This window comes from Trachymyrmex septentrionalis, unplaced genomic scaffold (assembly GCF_001594115.1).
Source record: "Trachymyrmex septentrionalis isolate Tsep2-gDNA-1 unplaced genomic scaffold, Tsep1.0 scaffold20, whole genome shotgun sequence".
NCBI classification, from domain to species: domain Eukaryota; kingdom Metazoa; phylum Arthropoda; class Insecta; order Hymenoptera; family Formicidae; genus Trachymyrmex; species Trachymyrmex septentrionalis.
Window position 1 is genome coordinate 6,120,558 of NW_017305180.1, and position 17,175 is coordinate 6,137,732.

Below are 17,175 nucleotides of genomic sequence, written 5' to 3' on the forward strand. Positions count from 1 at the left end.
ATTACCACTACTTTCAAGCTTGGAGAGATCTACGAGGAGCAGCTTCCATCTGCAGGTCTCAGCTTTAAAGTAGGTTCTTTCATCGAAAGAAAAATAGAATTACTTCAATCGTTAAGTATCACGCGAGAATCATATTACATCATCAAATATGAATATTAAATTTAAAAATTAATATAATAAATTATTCTTCTATATTGGAATACAATGTACAGGCTACGTTTAGCAGAATATTTATTTTTCAATTGTTGGAAGTTTTCCTTTTTGCGCTGATTGGATTATACTTTTTGATCTAGAGGAATGGTTCTATATTTTAGCGAAGAAAACTTCCTATAGTTATAAAATATTTTGCTGAATGCAGCAAAGAAGCTACGAGATTCCGAGATTTGATATTCCGGAGAAGATAAGTTAGAAAGAATATTCGTGTGTATAGAAAATCATTAGATAAAATAACTTCCGCATGATTAGTGATTTTTCGTATAACTCACGTCAATTTGCGAGCTAAATAGTGAGTCTTCTTTTTCTATTTCTCTCGCACAAAAGTGCGAGATAATTCAACGATAGTTGAAGAATACAAAAATCTGAGAAACTCCAATTAAAAATTGGCCCCGTTCAGAATGTTTATTTTGCGACTATTAGAAATTTTTTTTTCTCTGAGAGGTAGGACTATTCTTTTAAATCTAAAAAATATGATCTAATCAGTACGAAGAAAAACTTTCAATTAGTTGCAAAATAAACATTCTGAATAATTTTCGGTCAATTTTTAATTTAATATTCTATCAAATATCCATCATGTACTCTAAAATCTTTAAATAAATCTCACTATGAAGAGACTGAAAGTTAAGCAACTCTTCCAAAACTGATTCAATTTTCACTTTGTAGAGTGAAATTCCATTCTAAAGAATTTAAATATCTTACACGTTCTAACATTATTTTTGCAATAAGTATAGTTGATTATTACATCGTTATGTATTCGTTTTATGTCGCAGAGCGTGACCACGAAGGAAAGTAACGGTTTGAAAACGGAGACCACCTTATCCGCAGGTATCATAGCGATCCGAAATTATGAATTCACAGACACTGAAATGATTGTGGTAAGTGTAATTTCAATAATAATGTGTTACATAAACAATGCCATATAAGCAATAGAATATAAACGATCCTGAGAAAAATGTTTGGTTGTATCCAGTTGAAAATAAACAAATCTGAATTTTCTAATTAATCTACTCGAGAGAGAAATCTAATCGAGATAATCGAAATACTGATTGACAGATCCAGAATCTTCTGATTCGTCCAACCAGAAATTTTTCTTAATGTGCGACGATGATGCAAAGTGATAAAGTGCATAAGCCTTACACGTTTCTTCTTTTCCATTTCAGCATCTATCCTCCAACGAGAGCGACGCTCAAGCCAAGCGTATATACAAAAGATTGTAAAGCCGGTTCCTAATTTAAAAATAGCAGTACATAATATCACACTTCATTAAAGAGATTGGAATATACAAGAGTGCTTTTTTTCTTTTTGTTCACTTACTCCATTTCCCCGAGATGAGACGAGAGGTCAATCGAGTAGGACAAGAGGAAGTATATATAATGCTGGATATAACACTGTTCAAACGTAATATTTATTTATTCAATTATTATGAATTCTGAGGAAAAAAAAGAATAAAATGGTGACAAATACGCGTACACAAGAAAGTCGGAATAACATGTATACGAAACGCGCATGTGAAACGCTAAGCTACGCTCCCTCGTTGATGCGGAGCATTTGCTGCATTTTAATGCATATCATATCGAATATGTGTGCGTGTGTACAGGATACATATTCTTGAGAATCGCATATGAAAATGTATAAAAATACCACAGTATACATTACATGTAACATAGATTTTTCTAGTATTTTCACATGCGATATTTTTCGAGAATAAAATTCCTGATCGATAGCGTGGAGCCGCTTACGCAGTAGTCTCATATCCCTTTGCATTAAACGTATTCATCTTAAAAAGAATTGCCGGTCTTTTTAATCCTTGATTTCATCGTGCTTGTGGGAAGGCTCATTTAACGCTCGCGTTGTGGGCGCACATAAAAAATATTGCGAGCATGTATCGATTCTGATAAAATAAGACGAAAGTATATTTCACGATCGGAGGTCAAACAGGATAAAAAAAAAGGGGGGGGGGAACCATTTTCGATCGAAGTTTCCATAGTATTAGACGTCGTCGAGCGCGCGCTCCTACAGTGGAAGTTCGAAACGCAAGGGAAAAGAAGATTTGAGATTTGTGCGGTGCCTGAAAGCTTTAAACGCGCGCACACGACGATTATCCACAATCGATGATCGGCGCTGAGAAAAGCAGGATCCAAATGTTTGGTTAGAGAAGATTTAATAAGAGCAACCAAAATATTATATCAGAGAGACACAGTATGCCTTTGGTTCCGTTTAATGAATTTTCTCTTTTTCACTAAACCTTTGGATTCCTTTTCTCTTTCTCCGTTCATATACATATATAAACTTCTTCTGGCTTCTCTAGTGCATATTATTCGAATTTATTTAATATAGTACTGTAAGATATATCACATTAAACCATAGGGTGCTGTACACATAGATTAGATAGTATTATATTATCATGATTACGAGTCAGTATATATCTCGCAATGAATTCAACTTCAAAAAATAGGAACAAACAAGAATAAATATACGCTTCCCTCTCCTCCATTCTTTTTCTTTTTTGTGATTCGAGTAAAATTATGTCGCGAGTAATCGTTATCAATTATAATTGCGCATATAAAATTAAAAAATTGTAAAAAATCCATATATTTTATCGAGTTTCATTAAAGATTAACATACTGCCATTATCGGAGCCGAGTCTATTTTCAGAAGCCGCCACGAGCACTATCTGAGCCCTCTCAGACAATCTCAGGCCCGCGGATCAGTTGAAAATAATGACGCATGAGAACGCATCCGAATTATATTTACACAACAAGACTATCGATCTTTATTACGATAAGGCAGCAGTTGTTAAAAGCAATGTTTAGGGTATGCCTTGTTCTTGTTAGACTAATATCTCTGTCACATATGTATGCATTCACGTAAGAACAATAAAAAATTTTTCGATTTGACATGCATGTATAAATCCCTAAACACTACTCTAGTGAATGTCCCGACGCGCAGTCGTGCTCTGTCCGTTAAATAATAATAAGAAGGAGAAACCTATATGTCGGTTCACCCGCGACGACGTGTAATTCCTAGGCCGACGTATGTTGTCGCGAAGCGGCGGACAGTTCGCAGCTTATCGATCGATTGTTCAATCGGCGATCAGTTGATTATCGATCGGCATGTTCACCGGCGACGCATCCTTTAGCGGTACGTCGTCCTCGGGCTTGTTCGTTGCTGTTATGACAGCGTCCTCCTTGGTAATTCCATTCTGCAATACCTTGGCCTCACTCGATAATCGCTTCGTCACAGTAGTGGAGGTAGTCCTCGACGTAGACTTCGATGTCAGAGTTTTCTTCGTTGGCGAGGTCGCGGAAGCGTTTCCAGACGATTTCCCAGTCGATGTACGAGTCTTTGCAATGCCAGTAGCTGTACCGATAGGTACGGAAGAGCGAGCACTCGTTTTAGGCACCGATGCTCCAGAACGAGAAATTTGCTTATTGACTGTCTCTTTGCTCTGTTTGTCAATCAATGGCGACTTCCCAGTGGCTGTGATCGTTTTACTTTCGCGTGGCTTGGTTGTGCCACCAGAAGTCGGAGCGGTCTTGGGTCGCGATGCACCGTTAACGCCGGTTGTAGGCTGCTTTAATGTCGATGCGGATTTAGTAGCTAAAGTCGCAGACATGGGTCTTGGTTTTGACGTTACATTGGATGTTGATGTTTTTGTAGCCGTTGACGTTTTGACAAGTGTCTTTGCGGTTGTGCTAGTAGTTGTTGTTCTAACAGTGGTGCTCGCTGGTTTCGTGGTGGCGGGTTTGCTGGCCAATTTCGTGTCACCACTCACCGTTGACTTCTTCTCGATTGATGCTGGAGTACTCACTTTCAACGAGGTAGTAGTGGTGGTGGTAGTTTTTGGTCTCGTAGCGGACCGTGGAGAAGCACTGGTTCTCGTCGCTGTTGTACTTTTGGGTAGCACCGTTGTCTTTGTGGTGGTGGTTTTACCGCTAGCGCTTGAGACTGTCGTTTTAGTCGATCCTTCCAATTGCTTAGGACGAGTCGCGGTACTCGTAGCAGTTTTTTTCAAGGTTAATTGTGATGCCGGTAAAGACGTCGTAGTTGTTCGCATGGTCGTACTGATCGCTTTAGAGGGCGAAGTTGGCGATTTCGTTGCTGCTTTCGTTGTTGTTTTCGTCACGGTAGTTTTTGTTGGACGTTTCGCGCTCGTTGTAGTGGTAGTCTTCGCTTTCGAGCTCGCAATGACGACGGCTGCTGCCGTTGCAACGACGGCGGCTTCCACTGATACTTGCGCGACTTCCGTTTCTTTCGACTTGTCTATCGTTGCGATATCTTCAAGAACTTCTACAGTCTTTTGCAATTCTACAATCTCTTCCTGTTTCGGAGGAATATTTTCAGAAGTAATTTCTTCCTTCAATACCTCCTCATCAACATTAGCCGATACAAATTCCGCAGCCTTTTCTTCTATTTGTTCTTGCTTAATTGACTCATTAGTTAGTATTGTTATCGGTACAGATTCTTCAAACATCTGGTTTTCATGTTGCAGCTCCTCTTCCATAAAATTAAATTTATGTATCGAATCAGATGGTATTAATTCAGTTGTACTGTCCGGTTTGAAGTCACTTTTATCGCTGTCTTTGTCTTCATTACACAATTTTTCGATATCTTCTTGTTTTTTACTATCAAAGAAGGAATCATCTTTGTATACTTCACAGTTAAAATTTTCAGTGTGTAACATAGCCTTTTCCGTTTTACAATAATCTGTCCAATCAGTAGATTGATTTGACTGATTTTCTGTATTGATTAGTGGTTCAATAAGATTTTCCAACTTTTGAACATTATTTTCAAGATTGACAGCGCAATAGTCTAGCTGCGTCTGTAACGTTTCGTCTGGCACCGTGTGTTCTGAACTCACTAATTCTGACAACTTTTGTTCTGAGAGATAATGTTGTGCGGTATGTATTGCATTATCTAAATCTGAATGACTTGTTGAATCTGGAAGATTTGTCGGTACTTCGGATTCCACATTTTCCGTTTCTAACATTTTTGGACTATCATCCAACGACCTCATAATAAAAGCTTGCACGTCTTCAGCATCTTTATTGTCTTCTTTTTTACATAAATTTTTGTCCTCTTCTGTGTCAGAAGAATTTTCTATGTCATAAACTTCTTTGAAGGTTTCTCTGTGTTCTTTTGGAACGTTTTCTTCGGATTCATATCCTTGTATGTCTATTCCTGGTACATTATTGATTACCTTTTTCGCAGTACAGCTGAGTACTGTTTCATGCAAGAATGGATTGCTATCGAACAAACTTTCCTTTTCGTTTATTTTCGTTTCAGAGTTAGTAGTTTCAGAATTTACAGATACAGAATCATCTGGAGGCTGTGGTGTTGACGCGCATAAGACATCGATCGAATTCGTGTCCTCCAAAGAAGGTGTGTTCGGACGATCCTCGTCGTATGCAATCTTCGTAGACGGCTCGGGTGAACGCGGTGGTGTGTTCGCTTGTTCAGCACCATCAGAACTATCGTCCAATATGTGTAAGGCATTCAAATCAACTTTCAATTCGAACGCTTTGAAGCTAGCTGGAGTTAACGATACAGTCATGGGATCGTCCTTGGTGACAACACCATCTTCCAAATCAGAACCCGCATCGTCATGCGCCTTTTCATTCCACTGAGAAGAGACATCCGTCTGCCACTGTGAGGTAGACATTACATGCATCATGGATTCATCATCACCGATTTCAGCTTTGGTCGACGAAATGTCGGATATATCCAAACTCTGCGAACTATTATTCTGTAGCTCTGCATTTTCGTCGTGCGTTTCCTCGCCTATCTCCTTTGGTCGACGACAGACTTCCTTGTCGAATTCACTCTGGCTCGGTACACAAATATCATCCATGATCTGTGTTGTTTTCAGAGGAGAGCCACTAATGGCAAAATCCTTCAAATGTGTGTTGCTTCTATTGCATACTAACGGTGGTGATAACGGCACGAACTCTGCTGCCTCCGGATTCAATTGGAAATCCATACCTTCCAGAATACCTGGATAAATTGGAGGAAAACTTTTCACTCTGAACTCCTCTTTTTTTTCTTCGCTTATCTGAAAAAGCAATGGTATTATTCAAAGTACGTGCTCTTACACTGAATAATAAATATTTAACAATGAAGAAAAGTAACAAGATAGACTTACATCGATGTCGATAAGCTCAAATTTGGGGTCCAAAATAGTCGGGTCGTATTTAATATCGTCCTCTGCTCCCGAAGACTGAACTTCCAAGCTAGCTTCCGCGACAGACTCGGTCTCCTGTGCACTTTGCTCCTCAACGTCTTTGAGGGATTCGTCTGCCGTAACAGCTGTCACTGCAGTTTCCTGCTTGTTTGGATCGGCACGATAATAATCCCACTCGTCCTCGGAATCCTCGCTGTCTGCTACATTATCCGCTACGATCAGTGCATGCTGAAGAGGTTCTGGAATAAACGTAAGAGAAGTTAGACACATTGACAAATAAATTCACTTTGTTACATTTCTCACGTCATGTTACTTTCATTTATCGATAAAAACCGTGTTCACTGATATTATATCATTTCCTTTTTATATCTTTTAAATCGTATCAAATCGAGAAACCAAGTCCCACAACGTGACTTTTCATCGCAGAAAAGTGAATTCAGTGCGCACGTATTTATGTACGAGTAAACGTGACAAGTACGTTTCTTTATCTAATAATTTAATTACTTTCTTGGATTTTTACAGATTCTCTTGCGTTATTTTATGAAGATAGCAATGTTTAGTAGTATCAAGTATATTATATTAAATTTTTTGTATCGAGCTTTCTACAATAAATTCATATGCTTTTTTTTTTTTAAATTATTTAAAACGAGTTTAATATCAAGAATAATCTGGCTAAACTGACAATCCATAGTTTAATATAAAATTGTATTTAAATAGCTCTTACGAATTAGACTTACTTTTCACCTTTACATCGAATATTTCAATTATCGAATTATATTATATTATAGCTTTATTTCACCATCATGTAATCATCGAGAATAATTTATAAAATTCTCGATACTTTCAGCAAAAACTAACGAAAGATAATTTTCGACAAAAATTGCAGGCTAGATAATTTCAGTGTAACAGAACAAAATTCAGAACAAAAGGAAATGTTGAAAACGGTGTATGGGAGCGATATGGAAATACCTCATTCCAGATAATTACCAGCTTACAAAAGAGACATGTCGGTTCCCGCATTCATATTACGGAAATCATTGCCAATAATTGCACGCGACAATGGGACAAGATAGATAGTTTCAGCATAATTCGTTCGATAACTCAAGGAGTATCACCCTCGAAAACCGCACGCTCACTCGCACCGTTCACGTAACGAGACGGTACGTACCTGCAAGGTGTTTCCGCGGTGGAAATATTGAAGGAAGTATGAAATATCGAACGAGTAGTTCTCGGGAATCCGAAGTGGATACGAGCTATCACGTTTCCGTCAATATTCCGCGCGATTATCCCGGATCATTTTACGCGTCCGTACAGCATTGATACGCGCGGAACGGATCTCGATACGGAGAAAGCACACCTTTTATCTCGCGAGCCGAAGTGGCTCCAAAATGAAGAATATCTCCTCGTAGGTGCGATCGCCCTCCGGTGACTAAGAGGTACTACGCCCGCCAAGAGATGCATTATCGATCTAGCCCAGAGAGCCCCCGGAGCACTCTCTCTCCTCCTTCTCCACCTCTTTCTCCCCGCCCCATCTACGCACTGCCACCACCTACCTGTGCACTGTGACAGTTGGAGGAGAATTACTCTCGTCCGATTGGATGTGGACCTCGGAAATTGTCGAATCAATTGACCCGTTCGATACATCTATTCGCGTGAAATACTCGCGTGACAAAGGGCGAAGGGTGCTTTTTCGCAAATGCGTTTTATCTTTCCACCTTTCACATTTGACAGCAGTGGCGAGAGAACGAGGAACAACAAAAGACTTCGACATTTCTATTCCGGCGTAAAAAAATTTTCTGTCACTACGATATTACAGTCGCAGATTAGATTAAATGGATCTAAAAATCGATCCGATTGTCATACTCGATACATTTATTTCTTTTAATATTTGCGCGATTGAAACTCAACTGTATTTCCTTGCATTTTTTTGTTATTTAGAAAAATAACAATTCGGCAATTCTATTCTGAAACCAAGAATTTCCACGAGAACAATTAATGCAATATATATTAATTATAAATAAATCCTTTTCACATCATCATCATCATTATTATTATTATTATTACTCAGTAGACAGCAAATTAACACAATTTTAACTAAAGAATAACAAATTAATTTTAATTAACGTAACGTAATAGGTAATTTAGATACGTAATGAATCCGTACTTATTATATAGACCTATCGTAATTTAAACGAGCTGCCGAAATATAATAACACTAATTAATTATTGACCGTTCATCAATTTACATTATATCTTATTTAATATACTAAATTCACAAATAGAGACAATAAATTTAATAGACGGTGTGCCTTTGTTAAAGAGTTTCACTTGTCGGAAAAATTAGTTGGCCATTTGCATCTTTCTCTCTATCATGAATTTATGAAAAATGTAATTAAAATTAACTGTCGCTCTATAAAAAAATTAAGATTAACGGGCAAGAATATTTTAAATTATAGGCGAGTTTTCTGTAGAGATGGTCGCGTGAAAAACATTGGCTCGCCATTGCCGCGGGATTGAAACAAAATGAGAGCACGTCTGGAGGAAGGGAAGTAGAAAAAAAAAAAATCGTAGAAAGGCGTAAAGAGCAGCTGATAGAAACGTCCGTCGGCCCACCTGGCCGAGGCCGGAAAAATGTTGACGTGGAAACTGGTTAAGGGCTGCGCTGAAAAAAGCGCAGCCTACGTACAGAGCGTTCGCTTAACAACCCGTTCTTAATTTCGTCCCAAGTCTTGGCCACCAACGCGAACTCGTGCCAACTCGCAAGGTTCTCTCCCACGCGCTTGATCGCTTCTAACGCACTTTGAATCCGTGTGGATTATCGCCAAAGAACGCCATAATCCGATTATATATTATGATTTCGGGTAATAATATCCTGCGCCGTTTTTCGCTGCCATATGTCTTGGGAATCTTAGGACGTTGACCTTGCAAAAGTCTTCTCCGAGAGATCGTCGATACGTAAAATCCGCTTGAGATGTTTCCTCCGAGCAGCCTCTTCCGGCAGCTTTCGTCGATATCGCGTTATCCTCTACAAAATTCTAACTACTGTTGGTTCTAATAAACTTCGAAGAATACGCGTAGACATCAATCCTTTTTATTAGTTGTTACACGTTGAAACCATCTGTCGATACAGGACAATAGAAAAATATAGCTTACAATCTACAGTTTTCTATATGCTTCATCAATAGCATGAAAAAGTAGCTGTAGAATTCTTGTAAATTACTACATTAAGCTCTCCTTAGCTCGCATTTATAGAGTTAATCGGTTTCTTTCTTGGTTAACAGACCCCTTTAATTCCCCCCCCCTCCCTCCCCCCAAAATAAATTGACATTCAAGTTACTTATTCTACAGAGTATTATCGCAAAAATGATAAGATTGTTTGTTGTTTCTTATACAGATACAAGCTTGCGTGTAAAAAAATTGTCTGGCACATAAAAATATCTGGACATATAAATTCAGACTGCAATCGTTATAGTCAACGTCATTCTAATATCGTCGTGTTAACGCTGTCGAAATATCGCGGAATTTCTCGAGAACGGTTAAGAAATTCCAAGGAAAAATCCATCTAAATAAAATATCTTTTCTAAAATGCGACCATTGCGTTCCATGAGGCGTCTCTATTGAAAAGACGTCGCGACGAGCGACCAACGCCCGACGTCGCGTCGCGCAATTTCAGTTCGTCGGGAAGCACAGTGGAATCCTCATGGCATGCTCACCATACGAGTTAAGAGAGAACGAAGGAGGAAAAAGGGCGAGCGCGTCCTCTCCTCTCTCCTCCTTTCTCCCGTATTTTTTTTTTTCATTTTCACAGTAAGTGCCGCGTTTCGCTGCGAGTCGCAAAGAGTAAAGAGGGAGAGTTAATTTTAAACCAAAGTCACACATAGAGGATCGCAGGGGCAAACACGTGTATGTGTATGTATATGTATATATTATACATTTTGCGTGTGTGAGAAGAGAGAGAGAGAGAGAGAGAGAGAGAGAGAGAGAGAGAGAGAGAGAGACCAGTTTCTCTTCTATAACTTATATTCTGAGATGTAAGAGATTCTGGTGTATTACGGAGCCGGCGGCGTATGTTCCAAAAGATACGGATATGTTCGAGAATGTAGAACGACGAGATATTTGTAGATTAGATAGTTACATTACGAGTCTAGAAGTTTCAGAGAGGATGACAACGGAAATGGTGAAAATAAGATTAAAGCGGAAACTTCAGGAAAACAAGGCTGAAAAAATTGGAAATTTCTGACAAAAACACAGATACGGATTTTAAAAAAGCATATAAATAATAAGTATATAAATAAATAATAAAGAATTTATAGATTATTTGAGGACAAATAAAAGGAAAGAATGATATTGCTGAAGTAAAATTTTAGGTAGATACAGATCGAGGAATAATTTTGCTGGAATAATTATGTAGGAAACTAAAGTATGCCGGGCAATGATGCGAAAAGTTTTGACATTCTAGCAACTAACTTCTATAATTATTTTGACAACAAATAATTTGTTGCTCATTCAAATTTGGTACGGAGACATTGTCTAAATTTATTGCTCTCGAGATATGCAAGCAACAAATTCGTAACTTGCATATCTTGAGAGCAACAAATTCAGAGAACATTTCCGTACAATTTTAAACAAGTGATAAATTTTCTGCTGGTACTTAACCTTTATACCGCCTACATGCTGAGAAGTTTTTTCGATATTATTTACTTATTTCGTAAGTAACACTGATTCAAAACTTGAATATTTCGATAGCAACAAATTTTTACATTATTTTGAAACGTAATTTATTAAAATATATATATATATTTCTGCTAATCTCTTTCTTCTCGGAACATCATTAAAAAAAACTGAACAATAAATTTCTGTTCTTAGCAACAAATAAAAATGTTAGGATTCCGCTTATTTTGTTCCGTTAACTTATAAGACATTATTTTCAGATCTGAAAGTTAAACTTTTTAGAGACCTCAGTAAAACCATTCTTACTGTGTAAAAGAAAAAAATTATATCCTTGATGTACTTTACACTTTTAGCATGCTCTTTCGCAAAGATGAAGGAAAGAGAGAGAATCTTTAATTATCAATGTCTTGTTCATGCAATTATTTGCGGAACGACGACGAAATGATTGCTTGTAACGGCTCGCTAATTTACATACGAAAACGCCAGGGCGCAGCGGCGCATATTTCACGCCCGAGAAACCAGACGCGGCCTAAAAAGGAATTCCACGGGCTTGAGAGTCGCGATAAATGAAACCGATCGCAAAAGTAAATGAGATACTTGCGTTTGATCGGCGGTTGCCGATCAAGCGCAATACAACAGTTGCGTCGACAAAATAAATTTCTGTACATGTCACGAATCAATAGGTTTCTTCCTTTGCGCTCCAAATCTTTCGAAATATTTCTAAGAAATTTATCAGATTTTCAATAGATATGTCTTTTTTGTCATTACACAGTAGATGAACTGTATTAAACCTTTCCATCTCGCTTTCGCCAAACTTCAAATATTAAGTACAAGTATAACATACACTAGTTGTAAAAATAGATTTAATTGACAGAGCTCTGGTATTCCCTTAAAGAAGTTTTTAAAGCAAAACAAAAAAGTTTTTTAATCTCAAATACATTCCGCAAAGAATTCTAACAATCGATTTACCGGCAGAAAAGTTCAATCAATTTTTTAAATCGAGTTTTGGACAGTCTCTCTCTTAAAAGGTATAATTTTCAATACTCAAAGCAACAAAGTAGCAAACTTCCGATAATTTTTCCTCGGGGAGATAAGGGATGTCTTCCAGCAAGAAACACAGATAACATAGCGTGACACAATGAATCATTTTACATTCCTTGTTGTTTCCAATATTAAATAAAAATAAAATAATCACTGTGTCGCAGGACTTGCTGGAAAGCGTCATATACCTTCCAAGTGCCTGTGCAATTTTCCACAAATGTCCCTTTCCGAAAAAGAGGAACTTATATGCTTTATATATAGAAAGTAGAAATTTTTTTTAAGCAAAAAGATTTCTTCTTGACTCTTTCATTTCGGCGCAAAGAAGCTTAACCTTGGGATTCGCGCGAATATGGAAGACGAATAAGTTGCTTGAGAGACACGTGAGAAGTTTTTATTTTAAGTCGCAAAATGACACTCGCGCGTATACATAGCTCGCCAGAGTGTAAAAGGGAAGGAGAAATTAGAGAGAGAAAGAGAGAGAGAGAGAGAGAGAGAGAGAGAGAGAGAGATCTATGTTAAAAAAAGCGATAGGCGCCTAATAATTATTCCGAGGTAATAAATGGCAAGTTTAATTAGCCGGCACAGGACGTATCATGCCGGTGGTGCAGTTGTTCGTTCGTTCGCCTCGGCAACAGAGAGCCGCCGACGCACATTGCTCGTTACGTAAATAGTTATCCGAAGTAATGACGGAGCGTTTATTTAAGAACAAACGATGCATACGGGTAAATTCTCCGGCTTTCCGTTCAAACCCGAAAGTCACAAAACTCTTTACAATCGTCGCTTTGCACTCTCGTTGCAATCAGAGTTATATATAATCTTTTTGAAAGAAGACATAAAAACTTCTGGTCATTAATTAAAATTTTATACTTATAAAATTACCTTAATGAGAATTGTCAATAAAAAATTGTTTTAGAAATTTTATTTTATTAAGTACATTAATTTTATGTGCATTCATTATTAAAAAAAATTATGTCCCTTGCTTCCCTGGATCATCTTTTTTTCAAAAGTATACATGCACTGAAAAAACAATGATATTATATCAACATTATTTTAATTTAAAATCATTTGTTGATTCATAACATTGTTAATGAAACAAATAAAATTTTATTGAAACAAGAGTATGATGTACGTTTCTTTAATAGTGTTATGTTGTGATTTAAGAAAATTATTTTCAATTAAAATAATGTTGATATAACATAATGTTGTTAATGTAACATCTCTTTTTTCAGCGTATCCTACTCTTTTTTTTTTTTAATAATTTAGAAAACTCTAGTCGCAACATATTTTTGCAATGTCCGCGCGACATTTTTAGAGTCTACTGCATGTATTTTGTAACTCTTAACGACAGTTCGTTATCGTTATATTATCGCTGCGCAACTTTTGTACCATATATAATATAATACATACGCAACGACAATAACAATAGGGACATTGTCATTAAGTATTACAGAAGGCACAGGAAGCCTATTCTTTTATATCGCATACGAAAATCTGTAATATACGTAACGTACTGAATTTTCTTCGTATGCGATATTTATCAGGAATAAGGCCTCAAACGTTTCATTAATTCTGGAAAAATATCGCACATGAAAATACTGCAGTATATTCTACATTTTCGTAGGCGATATAGATTGAAATAACATAGGCTTTAAATCCTTATAAATTTACCTTCTCCAGCTTGCACTCTTTTTGTATGAAAAAAGGGTTTTTGTATGAAACGCGATTTTATATTGGCACTCGTGCTTTGACGAGAGAAAGAAGAGCAGAAAGAAACGTGGAATGCACAGATAAGAGCAACAGACCACGGAATTTGTGATGCGCAGTGTACGGCACATGACGTTTCGACAGCGTTAAATTATAGTTATTAGAAAAACATCTACAATATTATCCGTCTTAACGTTATTGCTACGGTTGCTAATACCGCGAATAAATCCGCTTCAGTGTCCTTCTAAATGTTTTTGCATAATTTCAATTCTGCGCAGCGATAATTTCTACTCTGTATGGTCGCTTTTTTAAATCTTCAAACACTGCGTCGGCAACTGTCTGTTTAAAATTTACAAGATTCATCAATTTCTTCTGTATCGATGAAATTAGCAAAAACTAAATTTAAAAAAATCTTAATCTTAAAATCTTATCTCGAATAAAACCTTTCCTGAGATGGTGAATAATTACGCTTATTATACAATCTTATGTACAGAAAACTCGCGGATATTTCGCTTAAATACTATCGATAAAAATAGAAAAAATTAATTTATGTGGAGTTTCGCCTTAAATAAAATATTGGTGCGAAGAGTCGAGTCTTGTTTCATCATAATCCTATATACAGAAACTTCGCCGTTACTATTGTTTGTTTAAGGCTCGTCCCCACTGGCGATCAACGGCTTCAGCGTAGACGAGCCTTTACGTTATAAATTTTTATTTGCATTCTTTCGAATTAGAAAATTGTGCAGCTGTGCACAAGGATTAATATTATTGTAGCAGTTTGCCGAGATTAACGCCGCAGCCTCCACATAAGCGTTATTTCTTGAAACCTACTCTTCGCTTTTTGCGCGGCGCAGCGATAATTCTTGCCATGTAAGCTCACTCCGAAAAAGAAAAAAGAAAACTGCGCAGACGCTTATCAATCAGATCGTAGGTTTGGTTTTTTTTTTGGCCGTACTAGTCGCACCCGTTTTTCATCTTTTCTCTCGCCGGAATACGTTCATTTTAATCTTATAACCTTCTTATAATTCTTATCTTATAATTTTAATCTTATGCATCGCGAAGTTTTGTGCGAGCACCCGTCGAGAAACGGAAAATTGGCAAAAATCGTAAAATCATTCAAAACGATAATAATCTAATTTTTATCTTATTTTAATTTTAGTACCTAATGTCAAGAGAAGTTTATAACTGTAGGCATCGAGGTGACTATACCTGAGCAAAATAAAGTTTAAAAATAGAATTTTTATCTTATTTCAATTTTAATATCTAATGTCAAGAAGGATTTTCCTCCTTTTTGAGAATAGAAAACCTTCTTGAGCTAACGGTGGACTTCATTTAATAATAAATCTTATTATTATTATTATATTATTATTAAAATAAACTCTTAATATATTCATTCTTTTTTGTATAAATAATTTTGGTTTGGTTCCTTGAAATTGATTAGTGCCTTTTAGTCAGCATAAATTAAATTTCACAGATCCAATGTGATCACTGAAGTTCAGTTTTTCATTTTCTGGTTAACTTATGATTAGACTTAACCTTATTCAATTCGATGATAATACAAAAATTATGTTTCTGTAGTTATGACCAATCAACTACACTGATGATTTTGTAGTGGTAACTTTAAAAGTTAATTACTACAAAACTATTAGTTAAGTGATAAACCATAATAATTACAAAAATATTTTTACATTATTATCTGATTAACTACAACTAGATAAAAAAACCAAATCTGTGTTACATTTTGACCTTTGTTTTGGAGGGTTAAAATTTATATCGAGCAGAAATTAGATCTGAACGAAAGAAAGTTTAAAACCCTGATTTTTATTTTATTTCAATCAATTTAAGTCTCCATCTGCAATCTGAGACTTTATTGGCACAAGCAAAATTCCACTCTGAAATTTCATCCTTATTTTGCTCGGAGGGAATAAAAATATGATTGCAGATAAAGAGTTAATGCCAAGAAGATTTAAAAGCTTGGCATCGAGTCAACTGTACCTGAACGAAATAAAATTAAAAATAAAATGTTAAAAGGACAAAATACGAACAGATTGCGAGGTATGATAATGTGACAAATTTACATACGTGCATCGTGTTCCGCGTTAAGGTAACTTGCTTAAATTCAATGTCAGACGAGACCGGTAACAGTGCTCCCAAGCGTTGGCGATAGATCCGATTACCTCGCACCACGTTCAGGGATCACCTGAATGTTTAGTTACGAACATCGAGACGAACGCGCGCTTTACTTTCGAGTCTATAAATATACGTAGAGACACAACACGCGACGCAACAACACGCGATCGGTGAATTAATTGCATCATCATCATCATCATAAAGCTAGGAACATTTTTCGCCAAAGCGTCGCGCCGCTTGGTTATACTATGATTATACATATGTATATTATTCGCACTGATTTCCGCAATTATTTCTCGCCCCTGTCGCCATCGATTGTCGGTCCTGCGCTTGTATACATGTCGCACGAGATAAAAAGAAGCGTCGAATCATGAGGCCGAATTGTAATCTGTCTGTCAACGAATTTCGACCTCGGCTCTCCCCTGTCTCGTATTCGTTCTATCGCGTTTGAGACAGACTTGATAAAAATTTTATAAAACTAGATAAAAAGACTTGATAAAAACAGAAATTTTAATAAAAAATTTTAGAATGTTGAACATGTACTCTTCGTCTTTTTAAAAAATTAATGTTTGAGACTGATTGTGAGTATGGTAAATTTGAATAATCTCTGTCATAACAAAAAAGATGTTAAATAATTTTGATTTCATTAGCATCATTGAAGTCCAAGAGAACCAAACTTGATTTAAAATATTCTAAAAATTTCATGTTACCATGATTTGACTTTTACAGTTAGATTAATTGAAATTTAATAATCTTAATAATCGTGCTATATATTTTCATCTTATTGTTAGTAAAATCAGATTAATATTCTGCAACTTGAGAATTTCCTTACTCTTTCTTTCTTTTTAATTTTAAAAATTAAGCATTAAAATTTTTTTGATTTTCAAGGAATTGCTTTTAAAAGCTCTTTAAATATTATATAAGCGCTCACCGCGAAAATAATTGTATACTTATTATTTAAGTGCTCGGGCCTTTGTTTTGTTTTTGCTGAAATGGTCTTAGCATTGTGGCGTAGATTCGACTTTTTAGGAGTTTTTATAATACATAAATGTTCTGCGTACTGCACAAAAGTACTCTGTATACAAAAAAAAAAAAAACAGCTGTAGCTTAAACGGAATCTACAATGACATTTTAAGATGCAAGACTTAAACTTTAAGGTGTAAGCCTTGAGCCGTAAGAAATTGACCAATCATAGTTGAAAATGGACAAATTAGAATTTCCTTAAACTTGTT

The 17,175-nt window shown here is 36.4% G+C and overlaps 2 protein-coding genes across 3 annotated transcripts in view; one reads left to right on the forward strand and one right to left on the reverse strand.

Moving 5' to 3' along the window:
• LOC108747728 (fatty acid-binding protein homolog 9-like) overlaps positions 1-1,498 on the forward strand; it is a 1,942-nt gene extending 444 nt beyond the window's left edge. The window contains exons 2-4 of one of the 2 annotated variants that reach the window (XM_018485399.1): positions 1-69; positions 987-1,091; positions 1,377-1,498. In XM_018485399.1, coding sequence (XP_018340901.1) covers positions 1-69; positions 987-1,091; positions 1,377-1,433 — 231 coding nt within the window. In that variant the 3' untranslated portion in view covers positions 1,434-1,498. The remainder of the gene's footprint in view (positions 70-986; positions 1,092-1,376) is intronic. The other variant, XM_018485400.1, reaches the window with a different exon arrangement.
• A 638-nt stretch (positions 1,499-2,136) lies between these two features.
• The window catches only part of LOC108747727, a 70,458-nt gene continuing 55,419 nt past the window's right edge, over positions 2,137-17,175 (reverse strand). The window contains exons 9-10 of the mRNA XM_018485398.1: positions 6,359-6,636; positions 2,137-6,268 (exon numbers count right to left, since the gene is read on the reverse strand). Of these exons, the coding sequence (XP_018340900.1) occupies positions 3,299-6,268; positions 6,359-6,636 (3,248 nt within the window). The 3' untranslated portion in view covers positions 2,137-3,298. The remainder of the gene's footprint in view (positions 6,269-6,358; positions 6,637-17,175) is intronic.